Source organism: Lonchura striata, chromosome 1, assembly GCF_046129695.1.
Source record: "Lonchura striata isolate bLonStr1 chromosome 1, bLonStr1.mat, whole genome shotgun sequence".
NCBI classification, from domain to species: Eukaryota; Metazoa; Chordata; class Aves; order Passeriformes; family Estrildidae; genus Lonchura; species Lonchura striata.
In genome coordinates, this window is record NC_134603.1 from 142,169,062 (window position 1) to 142,185,815 (window position 16,754).

The window sequence follows — 16,754 nt, forward strand, 5'->3', positions numbered from 1 at the left end:
GCTTTTAAGCCAAAAGAGGAATCTCACATTTCTTACCTTTTAAGTACTTGATTTTTTAAAGAGTATTATAACTATGTTTACGTAGGAGTGCTTTTGTGCAATTTAAATTGGCTTAGAAAAATAAACAATATAACGTAACGAAGTATTTTAATGCAAGATGGGAAAATCTCCGTGGACCATTCACACAAACACTAAGATAGAGAATGTGCAAATACATTTAGAAAACTTATTCCACACAAAGAACAAAGTAATTTAAAACTCTAGAAGCTTTAAGCTGTATCTTTAAAACTATGTATAATTAAGTCTGAGTTGAGCATAAATGTGATTTGCTAGTTGTGCAATAAGCATTTTATAATTTAGAAAGGTCCTCTTTACAGACTGTGCAAATTTATTATTTTAAGGGATTAGGATTATAGGGCATTTCAAGAAATTCTGTGAGCAGTGGGGTGCCTTCTGGATTCCTTACATGGTCTCCAAAAGACTCTTCTTAGCAGAAGAGCACACTGAAATAACAAAGGTACACTTTTTTTTACATTAATTGGACTCCATTAAAGAGGATGTTCAACATTACAATTTCTAGTGGCGTTTTTCAGCGTGGGAATAAGCTAAAACTACTTTTAGTATGAATTGTCACCTTGCAGAGGTAAGTCATACAGTAATCCAAGATCATGGCAATATAGTTTGCATTTAAGAAGTCCTCCAGTTTCCTCTCTAATTCAGTCTTTTGTTTTAGCCTGAAACATCCTTTCTACATTATTAACCATATACTGATATATGCCAAAGTTTATACAGATCTAACATAACTTAAGAAAAAAAATTAGATTACACCACTTTCTCAACTTCCAGAATTGCTTTCCTCTGTTGTTTGAAAGTGTACATAGGAGAGGCCTTTCGCACGGTCCTCATCAACACCTTTTTCTCTAAACTGGAGAGGTATAGACTCTGTTGATAGATAAGGATATTGGATGGATAAGGAACTGGCTGGATGCTCATGGTGAATAGCTCAATGCCCATATGGAGATGGGTGACACGTGGTGTCCCTTGGGTCCATCCTGGGATAGGCTGTTACCTATCACTGACAATGGCATTAAGTGCACCCTCAGCAAGTCTGCAAACCAAGCTGAAAGGTGCAGCTGACACGCCTGGAAGATGGGATGCCTGAGGCACCTGAACAAGAAGTGGCCCCATGGGAAGCTCATAAGTTCCTGCACATGAGTCAGGACAGTCCTGGTATCAATACAGGCAGGGCTAAAGTGATTCAGAGCAGCTCTGCTAAGAACCTGGGGGTACTGGTGGATGAAAAACTGACTGTGAGCTGCAAATGTGCACTCACAGCCCAGAAATCAAAGTGAACTGGGCTGCATCCAGAGCACCGTGGGCCACAGGGGAGGGAGGGGATTCTGCCCCTCTGCTCTGATCTGGTGAGACCCACTGGAACACTACATCAGCTCTGCAGCCCTCGGCACAGGAAAGACATGGATCTGTTGGAGCAAGTCCAGAGTAGGACCACAAAAGTGATAAGAAGGACTGAACGCCTCTTGTATGAGGAAAGGCTGAGAGAGAGATGGGGTTATTTAGTCTGGGCAAGGCTCCAGGAAGACCTAATTGAGGCCTTACTATACCTGAAAGGGGCTGAAAAGAAAGACAATGACACTTTTTTACAGTACTTGCAGAAACAGGACAAAACATAATGGTTGTAAACTAAAATAAAGTAGATTCAGACTACATACAAGGAAGAATTTTTTTACCTGCCCATCACTCTCACCAGTATCATGGCATTGGTATCTCTGTCCTCAGAGAAAAGTATAACATAAAAAATGACCATACTAAAGCAGCCTTGTTAAACAGAAGTTAACACACTGAGAGAAATTTAGTCACTATATTAGCAGCATTAGCAACAGTAATAATTAAGACATAATTTTTTGATTTCTCATCTATTTAGATTTCATACAGCTTTGTATTGTTGCATCACAAATAACTTTTAAAATATACATGAAACACTATTTCTGCAGGGAACAACAACCGGCCAACAGCTTTGAGGCAACCTTTTTGAGTTGCAACCTGAAACATATTAGCCACACTGGTCAAAAATAGGTAATCACTACAGGTAAATCATTATTCAAAAGCAGCTTCCTATATATAATGTGGCCAATGCATGGCTTAACACAACCTCCTATTATAAAAAGTCTTTTTTGTGCTACTGTATAAAGGAATAAAGTCTTCAAAGTTCTTCCTAAGAGTCAGAATACATATACATAAGAGATTCTTAGACATTTTTGCAGTGAATTTAAAATACACTTATTAGCAGATCTAAATACTTTTTTAGCACCTCTCATGCAGTGTTTGTGAATTTTAAAAGCTTTCAATTTTTTTGATGGCACAGCCTTTCAAGTTATAAGCTACTCATTTCATATTAAGGTCAACAAAATTAATAGGTCTTAAGCAGATCAAAATATTTTCATATCAAGAAATGAAAACTGGCATACAGAAAGCTAGACATAAAGCATTTGTAATTACTAATAACCTTTTCCACCTTATAGCTGAAGAAACTACACTTACACGGTGAAGAAACTTTTCTTCCCATGGCAGTATAAGTACTGAGGGCTCAAAATGGTGCCTGGCCTCTGCAACCACCCAAATGTGATTGAATTTCATTTCTATTTAAGCGCAGAACTTCTTCTTGAGAGACACTGTTAGATACATCATCAAAGACTGTACTTCAGCTTCTTTATGCCTCTGCTAGTTTCAGCAACCAACCATATCAGCCTCAGAGTGGGCATTATCTAGAAACCTTGGTGATCTGACAGGATGCAATTGAGTAGAATGGAAATTATTTTGCTATCACTGCAAGTCCACTGGTTATCTTCGTTGGTTTTGCCCAGTCATTCTTTTCTATAGAGGACAACATCCCTGAAGATTTGCAAAGAAAGGCTGCAGTGATGCAGCCACTTGGGGGAACTAATTGTTCAGATAATAGTTAAAGGACTTGATTGAAGCATTGATCAAAAACTAGTAATTCATAGCCCCCAAACAGCATTGTAAATACAAATTAAGTACTTTAGAATGCGGGGATAAACACTTGTAATTGGATTTCTCAAAATTCTTTAGAGAATTGCCAGTGGAAATTTCTTTTAGTGAGCTTCAGGAAAGATACGGACCTAAACAGTAACTCATCCACTGTAAAGTCAATGTAAAGTTATTTTTAAAGGGTCTATCAAGATCAAATCAACGTGGACAAAATTTCAATATGCCTAATATAAGTAGTAATTAATGGACTTATTTTCTCCTCAGTACAGGAAACATTAACTACCAAGACTGCTAAAAAATGAAGGCAAAATTCTTTGAAAACTAAGCAGCATGAAAAGGTCAAGTAGAACCATTTAATGAATAAAATAGTTTCTGATTAGATTTTTGCTCTTTTTTAAAAAAAGAGAACATCCCTACATTTTACTGAGAGTTCAACCCTCTTTAGGACAGAAAACATGTATGTCTCACTTCAGTAAGGGAATTAGGCCTCCTAGTCCCAAAATTAATTTTTTTAAAATTCTGATGTGCAGACAAAAGGGAACACAACAATAAAGCAAAAGTTTTATTCCTGCTAAAAAGTACCTTTTTGGTGAGAATCAGTACACTGTATGCAAGAGAAAACAATTAATTTGCCACTTTGGCTCAGTACAGCAACCATATTATACTTGAGGCATTAAAAACATCTGCACAGTGACTTCTGCAGTACAAACCTCAAAAATGTTCCCTCATGAACAGAGGATCAACAGACTGCCAGTCTTGGCCTGGACTATTTTGAGTCTTCTGTTATAAATTATACTGAAATGTATCACTCTCCAAAGAAAGGTCCAGAAAAATTGCTAAACTCCAAGGATAGCTGAAGAGTATCTTCTGGGGGATTTTTTAAATTTGTAATTTCACTGGACATTACCTAAGTGGTCTAAGTTTTGAATGGGAAATCCCCTATCTAAGGTTTTTGTCCACTTTAATTGTGCCCCCTTTTCTTTCTTCGTGAGCCAGATTTCTTCAGAAAAATTCTCCAGCTCTGGCTGAGATACACACAGCATTGCTACCTGTAGCTAATTCTGCTGAAGATGAAAACAAAAATAAAGATTAAAGGATCTCCACAGTGCTTCAAATAGGTATGTATATTTTTCCAAAGATAGACATGGATCTGCATAGCATAGGAAAACTAAAACATCTTCTGAAATACTGTGGTCCTGGCTAGGTAAATATTAGTTTTCATAACATATAAAATTATCGCTTGCTGCTGAACTTGAACACAGCTAAGACCTTACTGGCAGTAGGATGCAGCAGAAAACAATTTAAATTACAGTATGTGACTGGTTTTCCTTCCCCAGTGCATAATTACAATTATTTGCAATGCATATTGGCATTGCTAACGTGCCCATGCCAGTCAGCACGCAGTTTAACGGCAGCGCCGGTTCTCCAGAGAAGGGGCTGGACGTGCCGTGAAGGAACTGTGGGGCACAGCGCTGCCGGGTGATAATGGATCAGGGAAGCCGGGACGTGGAGCCAGCAGAGGGGATGGGAGCGGGAGCGCAGCGCCGGCAGCGCGGACAAAGCAGGGCGGAGCCGCACAGCGGCCGGACCGCTCCGCTCGCCAGCCCGGCCCGCTGCGCTCCCCATCCCGGCCCGGCCCGCTCCGCTCCCCATCCCGGCCCGCTGCGCTCCCCATCCCGGCCCGCTCCGCTCCCCATCCCGGCCCGCTGCGCTCCCCATCCCGGCCCGCTGCGCTCCCCATCCCGGCCCGGCCCGCTGCGCTCCCCATCCCGGCCCGCTCCGCTCCCCGGCCCGGCCCGGCCCGCTCCGCTCCCCATCCCGGCCCGCTCCGCTCCCCATCCCGGCCCGCTCCGCTCCCCATCCCGGCCCGCTCCGCTCCCCGGCCCGGCCCGCTCCGCTCCCCATCCCGGCCCGCTCCGCTCCCCATCCCGGCCCGCTCCGCTCCCCGGCCCGGCCCGGCCCGCTCCGCTCGCCATCCCGGCCCGCTCCGCTCCCCATCCCGGCCCGCTCCGCTCCCCGGCCCGGCCCGGCCCGCTCCGCTCGCCATCCCGGCCCGCTCCGCTCCCCATCCCGGCCCGCTCCGCTCCCCATCCCGGCCCGCTCCGCTCGCCGGCCCGGCCCGCTCCGCTCGCCGGCCCGGCCCGCTCCGCTCGCCGGCCCGGCCCGCGGCACTGCCCACACAGCTCCGAACACACACCGGCCTCATCAGCTCCCGAGAATCCTGTAGTGCTAAACACGGCTTGTCCGGAAAAATCCCCCAAGCCGCCAAATCAGGTACAGAACCGCACCCAATCTCCGAACAACTTTGTGAGGCGTTAGCTTGGTATTTCAAAACATTCTACCTCTGCAAACTTTTCAGTCAATTCATTGTTTTGTATAACTTGAGAGCATCCTCAAGCTCAGCAGTTAAGCCTTCCCGTCTGAAAGTAATTACTTCTACTAACATCTTCTGTAACTGCAGTACAATTATTGTGCCTGAGATTAAAAAACAAAATCCTTTACTGATCTTGTGTTAACCTAGTCAGTGCCCAAAATGGCACGTCCATGTTACTAGAACCACCAGTATTGACACTAGATGTTCTTCTTTCAGTAGACATATGAAAACAAAACACTGTTACAAACATATTTTCCCATCCCAATAAATATCCTGAAATCTTTGTCAAACCTTCTCATTTTTATCATTGCTCCGCTCATCACACAAACCATCTGCATAAAGATGCAAGCATCTGCTGTATGGCAAATGGTCTCAGGGGCAGATGTTTTTATCCTTGCATTCATGTCACTGGCTTGGATACATTATTTGAACAGATGTACACAATCTGAAAGTGTCGTGTCCCACAGTGAAACGTCTCCAACTGCTTTCTATCAAAGTACATAAATGCTATTTGCACCTGCATTTATGTTAATGATACAAAGGCAGCAGGGGTTCCAGCAAAGTGAGAGCTGATGCTAAGAAACACATTTACAAGGCTAATGGAAGTTTGAGATCTCCCAGCACCAAACAACCATACTAACATGGATACAAAATGTACAGAACCACACTTGACTTAAAATTCTAAAAAAGTTAGAACATACTCAAAGAACAAAACTATTACTTTAGCGTGTGATACCCTTTTCCAATGTATATTTTAAAAAGACAAAACCTATTAGATAAATAAACCAGGACAGCCTTAGATTTTGCGAAGTATTTGTCTAAGATACATAATTCTTTCACGTTAAGAGTCATTTAACAAAAATATTTTATAAATCTGACAATGTCAATGGTATTTCAGTTCACTAAGGTACAGTGGTATTGTATGCCGTAATGGAGCATTATAAAAAATACCAACACTTGCTCAACAGTAAATATTTAACATGAGTGTAAATAGTCAAACATAATGCTTCCATGGTTGTTGTCGTATGAATGAAATTATAATTTCATAATCCTGAGGAAGAAATAAAATTTGACAAGTTAGATACTAGTTATTGAGAAAAGTGTATCTAATTGAATATGGTGTTACAATTGCTTGCTACTTAAAAGATAGCCACTCTCCTTATAAAATATTTTAAAACTGAGAAAAATACTAATGTCTTGAAGGAGTACGGTTTAAATTACAGCATGCCTGCTATTACATGACAAATTGCAGCAGTGAAGTGTTTAGTTGTCACTCAAAGAACCTGCACTAATCATTACTTCCATGCTTCCATACTTAACTGAAAAATAACAAGCACAGTCAAAGTACAGAAACACTGACAAATACGCCACATTGAATGTAACTGATGGATAGGTTCTATTTCCAATATAATCTATTTCCAAAAGTCTTACATGTAAGAAATGTACCTACGTAAGAGTTGTACATAAATCATCACAAATTACTAATACCCTGCATGATTTCAAAGTGCTACATTTAAGAAACAAGTGGTACTTCATATAAAGACAAAAAACTATCTTAGTAAAAAAATATATGGAGACTAATGTATTTGAAGAGTATCATCATTTCACACTGATATAGCTCCTGGTCATGATTTAGGGAGGCCCTGCAGAGAGATCTTGACAAATTTAGAGGTCTGGGCAATCAGCAACCACATGAAGACAAAGTGCTGGATTCTGTTCCTGGGATGGGGCAACCCTGCATGTAGGGACTGGGGAAAGAGAGGCTGGAGAGCTGTGCCATGGAAAGGGACCTGGGGGTCCTGGTCCATGGCAAGTTGAACCTGAGCCAGCAGTGCCCTGGCAGCCAGGAGGGACAACCCTGTCCTGGGGGGCATCAGGCACAGCATGGCCAGCTGGGCAAGGGAGGGATCGTCCTGCTCTGCTCTGCTCTGGGGCAGCCTCAGATCCAGTGCTGGGGGCAGTTCTGGCTGCCACAATATAAAAATGATACAAAACTGTCAGAAAGCATAAAAAGGAGAGGCACAAAGATGGTGAAGGGCCTGGAGGGGAAGCCGTGTGAGGAGCAGCTGAGATCACTTGGTCTGTTCAGCCTGGGGGAGAGGAGACTCAGGGGAGACCTCACTGCAGTCTTGTGAGGGCAACAGGAGGGACAGGCACTGATCTCTTCTCTGGTGACCAGTGACAGGACATGAGGGAATGGCCTGAAGTTGTGTCAGGGGAGGTTTAGGTTGGCTATCCAGAAAAGGCTCTTCACCCAGACGATGGTTGGGCGCTGGGACAGGCTCCCCATGGCAGTGGTCACAATACCAAGGCCAATGGAATTCAAGAAGTGTTTGAACAATGCTCTCATGTACATGGTGTGACTCTTGGGGGTGGTGCTGTGCAGGGCCAGGAGTTGGAGTCTATGATCCTTGTGGGTCCCTTCCAACTCAGCTTATTTTGTTATTCAGTGATATCTAACATGGAAGCTCACTTCCAAGTTTATCATTCCCTCCGGGTACAAGTCAGTAACAGGATACTGACTGGAATGGATTTTGATTTAGGGGAAAAAAGAAAAAGCCTTAAAAAAAAATTCCAAAGCAAATGCTTAATCACTTTGAAGCTTGCATACAGCTTCACAGTCTATATTCTCCTACTACTATTCAGAAATGGCTTTAACATAAGACTATCATCGGGGTAAACCTCCTGTTACTTAAAGGAAAAATTAAATTAATGCTTTCAAGTATCAGAATTGAGTATTTCAGCCACAAGCATGGGAATGTAGAACATACTCTGGGGTGGGCAGCTTTACCCAATAGAAGTACTGTCTTCCTTGAAAGGATAGTCCCAAGAGACACAGAACTCATCAACTAAGATCAATCAGAATGACATGCTTCTGTAACAGCTTCCTCAGAATTATTACAGCATCATAAAAATACTCAGTCTTCACAAAACAGGTAAAGTATAAACTTACATGACAGTAAAAGCTCAAGGCTTTAAATAAAGTAATGGATAGTGCTCTTCCTAATTAACATAAGTACTAACAATGGAAACTTAACTGACAACCAGCAATGGCTCTGAAAGGTCCATTAGAGCTGATGTCATATCCATCAAACGTTCACTCACATTTAAGTATCATTAAAAAGGACATTTATGTTAAAAATCATTCTTAAACATTAGCATTGAGACACAGATCAAAAGGGAAAGGAAACTGAAGTTACAGCTATACATTTAGAGGTTTGACATACAAATATCCTTACTAATAACAGAGGGAAAAAAATCAAGACATCAACCCTAGTGAAAACTAAATCAAATTAAAGACAACTTTTGAAGAAAGCACATAAAAGAACTAAAAAAAAAAATAGTCAGGATGGGAATGCTGGAAAGGCATTTTAAAAAAATCTAAGTTAATGTTTATTCCTGTTTCTGCTAACTAACATAATTTGCAGACAGATTTGACCCCATTTAATATGGGGATAAAATATAGCAGGGATTTTCAAATATATGAAGATTTAAAAAAATTATTAAAACCTGAATGCTTAATAATGCTGAATCAAAGAAGAAGCAGATTTATGCACTTCAAGTTTCAACTACAGGTGTTAACAGTAATTAGCAATGCCCTAAAGAAGAATGCAATTTTAGCTACTGTAATTGTTTAAAGTGATAAATGCCGCAGTAATGGCTTTTTTTTTTTCAAATCATACCACAGCAGAATACCAGACACAAGTAATACAGTGATTAATAATGATGATATTTCTTCCACATTTTGAATCACAAGCATCTAATTTCTAAATAAAGTATAGAAAGCATACTATACCTGCAGAAACTGTTAACGGATTCTGCATTATGCCCTTTAACAGTTACGACAATGTTCCTAGAAAGAAATACAGATACTTAGAAGCTCTGATAATTTCTTATAAACTAACAAAAAAATGAACAGGACAATGGCAATAGTTTCCAGACTTGTATTTCAGAATGGATCCCATATGTCCATACCTCTCAAGAAAACACCACCAGAGATTTAAACCACGGGTTTCTTTGGACCCCTACATGTGCTTTCCATATTTTAACACTGTGTACTGCTAAATTAGGCTTCTTGTGATTAAACAATCTTCTTAAAGCCAGGACAGTGGAAAGTCATAAATCCCAATATGGCAATACATTCTGAAGAATCACAGACAATACAGGGTTAAGCAATCATTTCCCTTCAAACATGTGGAGCTTCTGGGGAGGATCCAGAGGAGAGCCCCAATGTTGATCACAGGGCTAAAGCACCTCTCTATGAAGACAGAGCTGGGGTTGATGAGCCTGAAGAAAAGAAGGCTCCTAGGAGACCTGACAGCACCTTCCATACCTAAAGACAGCCAACAGAAAAGCCAGAGTGGACTTTCTACAGGTGCATCTGCAGATAGGACAAGGGGTATTTGCATTAAACTGAAAGAGGATAGGTTTAGATTAGATACTAGGAAGAAATTCTTTACTGTAAGAGTGGTGAGGCACTGGAATAGTTTTCCTAGAGAAGTCATGAATGCTTCACCAAAGCCAAGCTGGATGCAGCTTTGAGCAATCTAGCAGATCTAGCAGAAGGTTACCTGCCCAGACAGGGCTGTTGGGACTAGGTAGGGCCTTTAAGATCCCTCCCAACCCTAACCACTGTGATTCTATGTGACTGCATGAGTCCCACATAACTGTCTAACCAGCAGAATCTTCCCTGGATGCTACAATGAAGATACAACCTTGCTCTTATGAACCAAACATTACACTGCCACTTGTCCCAAATGTGCTGTTGGTATTTACAACAAGATGTGATGCACTGTATTTGACATAACAGCTTTACATCAAATGGCCACCCAGTAAATTAAGAGTTGGCTACTTCTTTCCAGTGCAGTTGATTGTGCTGTTCAAGCTCTGGTGAAGTGGAATTCAACAGTCAGGGAAGAAAGACACAGAATAATATAATGGCAATATGAAGCTGTTGTTATCCACTTAGATTTATTTTTCACAAAATGGCCTAGCTTTTGGAATGGCTGCATAATAGTTTGGTTCAACTGAACACAATTAATATGTTAGACATCACAAAGGGTATGAAGGTCTTGTTCTCCTGATGCAGCCAGAAGTTTTGGGAAGGTAATAGAAAAGTCCATTGACTGACATGGATAAAACTAAAACCTCTTTGGGGTTTACTCAGATCTAGGCTTTTACACCAGTGCACATCTACAACATGCCCATGAACAAAGCCAGCTGCACAGATGTGGAGATTGCTGACTTTCCTGACCAATTTAACAGTCAAGACAGTCTTACATAAAGAAAATCCCAGACATGCACTCGAGACACATCTTCTGAGCACATGATGTTCCAAAGATTAGTTTTGGTTAAATACAGAATACATAGGACAAATAGTGATGCGAATACCAAACAAAATGAGCCTTAAACATATTTCTTTACTATCACACAATTGACTCTCAAAAAGCAATGGTGAGGTTCTGGAAGAAGATGGTTACGTAGCTAGCAGTAAAGCAAAAAGAAAACCGATTCCATTTTCAGGAAGATCAACATCAAAGCATGAACATTAAGAGGTGAAGCTCTCTGGTAACTGTATCTTCTGTTCTGAGCCATACCTAACATGCAGCTCTGGTACATCAGCACCTCCTGGCAGCAGCTGGCTGACGCCCATCAGCAGAGCCCCAACTGCCTCAAAGAGCCTCTGTCCGTGGTGCTTAAGCAGCCAAGCCATGAGCGGTCAGGCCCAGCACTCAAACACACACTGGCTCATCTAAATGCAGTTTGATGTCGTGGGAACATACAGACAACTCCCTCTGCACATCCAAGAATGGAACAGGCCACATCAATGTAATTTCGGGATGGCGAGACACTTCTAAAAATCAACATGAAATCTAGAAATCCCTGTCACCCACACTCTAAGACATCCTTCTTTGAGGCCATATTGATCAATAACTGCTTTTCAGAGAATCAAAGTCTGAAGTTTTTCTTCCCCCTTTAGTATTTACAGCACTTCAAAACATACTGAAACATTTAAAGCAACACATAGTCTTGTAAAAACAATTTAAGAAATTATACTCAAAGAAAGCTTCTCAAAATTATTATTTCAAAGTGACATATTTTTTTTAGGTTTTCATGGCCTTTCCCTGTGTATGGGAGCATTAAAGCATGTTAAGATGGTGCCCCATCTATAGTTACTATCCACCTCTAGAATTACAACAAACCAGACTTCAGGATACAGATCAACAATTCTTAGAATACGATGCAGAAATACAAGCTCCAGACATTTTTCCAATGTTCTTCCCAGACACATTCACAAACCCTAACACTACAACACAAAATTGGATCATATAAATCCAAACATTTTCTAGAGGCATCTTTGATTTGAATTCAACTCTAACTGTAAATGGTTAGAATGGTTCAACTCTAACTGTAAATGGTTTCTACGTTAATGGTATTAACCTAGAAAATCCAGTGCTTAATTTGACTGTGCTTATTTGACAAAGACATCACCTGCTCTTAATCATAATAATTTTAAAAGAGGGCAATTTCTCCAATTAACATTGATAATTTCTTTTAACAATTCATGAATAGTATTTTTATTATTGTTGTTATATGAAAGAACCTTTCACCTCACTTTATATTTGGAGATATTTAATCAAATAATTTCCCTTTTTGGAAAAAATGAAGAGCTCAAGATTCTGGAATCAGGATGAATTCTTATAATCCCTTCAAATTTTAGTTACTTACTCACCCCTAACATCAATGTGTAAAAGCATGCTTTGTTTGACATACAGAGTTTACAAAGCAAGCCATAAATATTGTGCATTTGTCCTGTCTGTGTTTTACACTGTTTTCAAATACATCATGATCCTGTCTTTTTGATCCTTTCTCTGACAGTTTCTGACACTTTTCTGCTAGGTTGTAACATCTTTAACAGATATGTATTATCGACACACATTTCATGCATGTCCTAAATATAAAATACAGTCTCATTAAAAAGTTCTGTACAGTACATTGATTCAAACTTTTAGAACTTCAAGATCATAACATCCACAAAACTACTTATGCCTGCCCTGAGCATGTTTGAGGGTTTGTTTTTTCTTCCCCATTTCGCTATAAATCTGGCCTGGTATGACTACTTCCCATTAAAAAAAAAATGCCAATGTTCAAAAAAACCTACGCTTAGAACTAAAATTACTAATTTAATTTTTTACCTCTTTCACATTCTTCCACCCAGAAAAAAATTTAGGCTGCTCAGCAACTAATAATTCACTATGTCTTGATGTTCTTATTGAATACTGAAGAGGCAAATGTTCTTTCACTCTTCCCTGGTTATATTTGAGTCCAATACTGGCTCTTTCCAAATACAGGAGATGATACAGATTATTTCTATCTGCCAATATCATATCAAAACGATAAAGATTTTTAAATTTTATATAATCTTAGAATTTGTTTTGCTCAGTTTATAACCTACCATAAGACACTAAATAAATCACTCAAGTCACAGTATTCCAGAACTCAAATTAGTTTTCTAGAAATCTGCTGCTGACCATTCAGAGATGAAAAGAAATCTATTACAAGAATTTCAAGTGAAGTGGCACTGAAGCTGGACAGAATTAGAAAGTAAAGTCTCTCTTAATGCCATAAAATAAGCTCCATCATGCCTGTACTATTCCTTATGTTACCAGAGAATGAAAGTATAAATTTCATTATTCCTAAGAGGCAAAAATAGCAAGCAGACTGGAAAAAAAAAAAAAATCCCATCCTGTAACTCAGTCTTTAACAACCATAGGAAGCAGAGCATATACATGTAATAATTTCAAAGCAATTTTCACAGGAAGATACCCACAGGTCTTTTATATGAAACAGGTGTTCTGATAGACACACTGAATATGAATATCAGTTGAACCCAATTAACCTAATTCGATGCTAGTCCATACTAAGACATTTATCTTAGATGTTACACAAAATCCTTTAGGATATTACAGAGAAAGCGATAAATAGGCTGTAAAGGTTATGACATTAATTTTACTGTCATCCTCATGCTTTAAGCAGACATCAAAACTAAAAACCTCATCCTCTGGGAAGGAAGAACTACCTGAAAGTAATTATAGGACTTATTATCATAACAGTATTAAACTAGACCACTATGACCCTAACCAAATTTATTTTTGGTATCTTTTGTTAAAAGAACAAAGCTTCTCAATGACGACTGCATCTTCTAATACAGTGTACATTAGTTCAGGCACTGGAAGAAAGCATTAAATCAAATCTTGTAACTTCACATTAAGCCTAATTATGAATTTTAATTTAAAACTAAGCATGTAAAGAAATATTATGCAATTTAATTTCAGAAGGAAAACACCCAGATAAAAAGAAAAATTAAACACTTAGTACAGCTTAGAAAAGACATTCTCCTGACAAAAGCTCATGACATGCCCATTTATATTTCAAAAGCAATTTTATTCACTTCAGTTTTCACACCTGCTCTTTCACATACTATGCCATCTTGTAAATGAGTGCCTTGCAAACAGTATTTCCCATAATTTAGAAACTTTTCAACTGAAACCAAGTTCCCCAAAAAGTCTGAATGTATTGAATCAGCACAGCTTTCAGTAAAGTTGGCAAAATCCATTGTTATGTAAAGACCAAGTCAGACTTGAAATAAAAGATTAAAACATTGAACTAATTAAAAATAGAGAGGAAGATAAAAATGACAGACACAATGACTGACTACTGTTAACACACAAAAGCATTTGTTCGAGCAAGTGTATTTGCCAAAAGCCTGCAGTGCTTGGCTACTTTATAAAAATCAAGCACAAGGCATTAAGCCAATTTGTTTAAAAAATAAAACCCCTAATAACCAAGCAACAGCTGATTTGCATTTCTGAAAACCTGCAAAAATATTCTGTATTTCACTATTCACATCTTTAGTCTCAAATGTCTGATTTGCTGAGGTTTTCTATTTTTTGTATTTTTACATCAGAAGTTAATCCTGTATCAAATCCTAGTCTTCCTATTCTATATCCAGAGATATGCATGTAGTCACAAACAACAGTGTCTGAAATTGCTCACTGCTTGTGTTTCCATACTTAGATAATTCATCACGGAGAATTGCGTGTCCATGGCAGAAATCTTTTGGCTGAGCCCATTAGATGACTTCAGCAGAACCACAAAAAGAAAGAGAACAGCACAAACCCAGCAGAACCTAAAACCCAGGCTATTTTTAAACTTTTGGTCATCCTGTGAGATGGACCAGTCCGAGCGCATTTCCTGAACTTCCAGCCTTACACGCACTGAATGCCACAGTGGCAATCCTGGACAAAAACACTTCCCTTCATACTCTGCTGGTGATGTGGGGAATGGTTGGCTGGCAAGCCTGCACTCTGCCCATCTGTCAGAGTGGAACTGTGCCTACACGACAGGTTCTATGCCACTTTCAGTAACATGTTGCTGAGAATAAAAGCTTATTTATGAAACAACATAGGGCAACATCAACGTTCGGCTTAAAATAGCAGGCAAGTGAAAAATTATTGCTTTTCTTGAGGAGATAAGTGTTTTGAAATCAGCTTGAAGGTTTTTCACTTGTATGAATAAAGACTAGCATATACACTGTAAGAAATGAGGCTGTTCCACATGTTTTCTACTACTGTGGACAAACTAGCATACAGTCTCACTAATTATTATTTCACAACTATAACTATCTCCAGAAAAGCAAATTCAAGGACCTGCGAAAAAAATGTATAAAAGTGGAATTTCTCAAAAAGACACTGGGAGAAGAGAAGGCTAAAGAAGGTGCAAAATTGAGTCTTCATTTTATGAAATGTATATGTATTAAAATGAAGTGTACTGGAACACTTTTTATTACTATAAATAACCTCAACTATTTTCCATTTAAGTAAACAACTCCGTTCAAAAAAGAAAAATTCAGAAGGGCATGGTCACTATTATGCCTAATATTAGCCAATTCATTGAATGTCAAAAAATAACATTTTTTTCCAAATTTCCATTTTAAAAAGCCAGATTGTCAAATTATGTTTTCCTTAGTAAATCGCTTCTTGGTAGGAGTGCTCTGAATGCCACAAACTGGAGACCCATATAAGTCCCTCGTCTGAGTTAGACATCTTTGCCATTACTTGTAATTACTTTTAATACAAAGGCCAAAGTTTCTGATTTAAAATATAGTCTTGGTTATTACTGGTGTGAAAGTAACTGTGAAATGACAAATCAATACAAATTTATAAATTTTTTTTTCTTGAGTCTTAGGACAGCTAAAAAATTGTTCTGGAAAATACAATTTTCATTTTTGTAACATACTACATGCAATCTATGCAGTCCATTGTTCTTGATATTTAAATTCAAATTAACTTAATATTTAAAACAAAACAGGAAACATAAATATGTACCATTCTTAGCAGGTAATGACTAATCTAGAATTCACTTTAAAATTCAAATAGCACAGCTCCTTCTACTCCTGTTCCTCCCCACTACCACATTATCCTGGCTCTTAACTAAGCACTCATTCATTGCTTGGCTCCAAACTGCTTAGAAACTTTGCTGAGATTCTCAACAATGCAGTTTCATAAGGCACAATCTGTGTATCTCGCTTCTGTTAGCAATATGTTATATCATTCATAGTGGAATTGCAGCACACCATTATGGTTTTCACTTTGTAATACCTAATTAAACTCAGACTTTTTGACTTTTGTTCATAATTAATTACTGTTTTGCTCTGATAAGACCAGACTACATATTTTATCTCACTGTGTATCTGCTGCTGTACATTAGCTTTCTTTTCAGATAGACAATATCACAAACACTAAAACAGCGATTTCATTGGAGTTACACTAAAACTTCACAGAACCAGACAAATATCTATGGTTGTGTACACAGCCACTCACAAAATCATTCAGGTTGGCAGAAACTGCACAAGGTCATCCCATCCAACTTCCCTGCTTAAAACAGGGTCAACGCTGGCCTTACAGCTTTGTCTGGATGAGTCTTGAAAATATCAACAACTATCTTTCAGAAATCAAATTCAATTTACTAACTGACAGCAAAGGGTAGCCTGAAAATGACAGCAAAATTTGGTCTATGTACATAGGACAGATTATTTAATCAATTCCTACGGCAATGCTCTTCCCATATTTCAGAATTACCTAAGCCTCCGATATTTAATATTTAATCCGTCAGTTATGCTGATGGATTAAAGAGAACTTCAGTAATTGGCAGAGAATAAAGACATTTTGAGACATTTTGTAATAAAATGCCACATATAATTTTTATTTACCTAATGAATAACCTGTTTTTACACTACAGAAGTCCAGATTATTTCAGAGAGCAGAACAAGGTTAACATACAAAGGTACCAA

At 39.0% G+C, this 16,754-nt stretch overlaps 1 protein-coding gene across 6 annotated transcripts in view; it reads right to left on the minus strand.

Moving 5' to 3' along the window:
* Positions 1 to 16,754, minus strand: part of ZNF438 (zinc finger protein 438) — a 51,487-nt gene that overhangs the window by 10,069 nt on the left and 24,664 nt on the right. For 3 of the 6 annotated variants that reach the window (XM_021542991.2, XM_021542987.2, XM_021542988.2), the window contains exon 4: positions 9,198 to 9,254. The exons of 2 other annotated variants lie outside the window; for them this stretch is intronic. In XM_021542991.2, the coding sequence (XP_021398666.2) occupies positions 9,198 to 9,225 (28 nt within the window). In that variant the 5' untranslated portion in view covers positions 9,226 to 9,254. Of the gene's footprint in view, positions 1 to 5,331; positions 6,453 to 9,197; positions 9,255 to 16,754 lie in introns of those variants that run through there. One more of the 6 variants, XR_013341218.1, reaches the window with a different exon arrangement.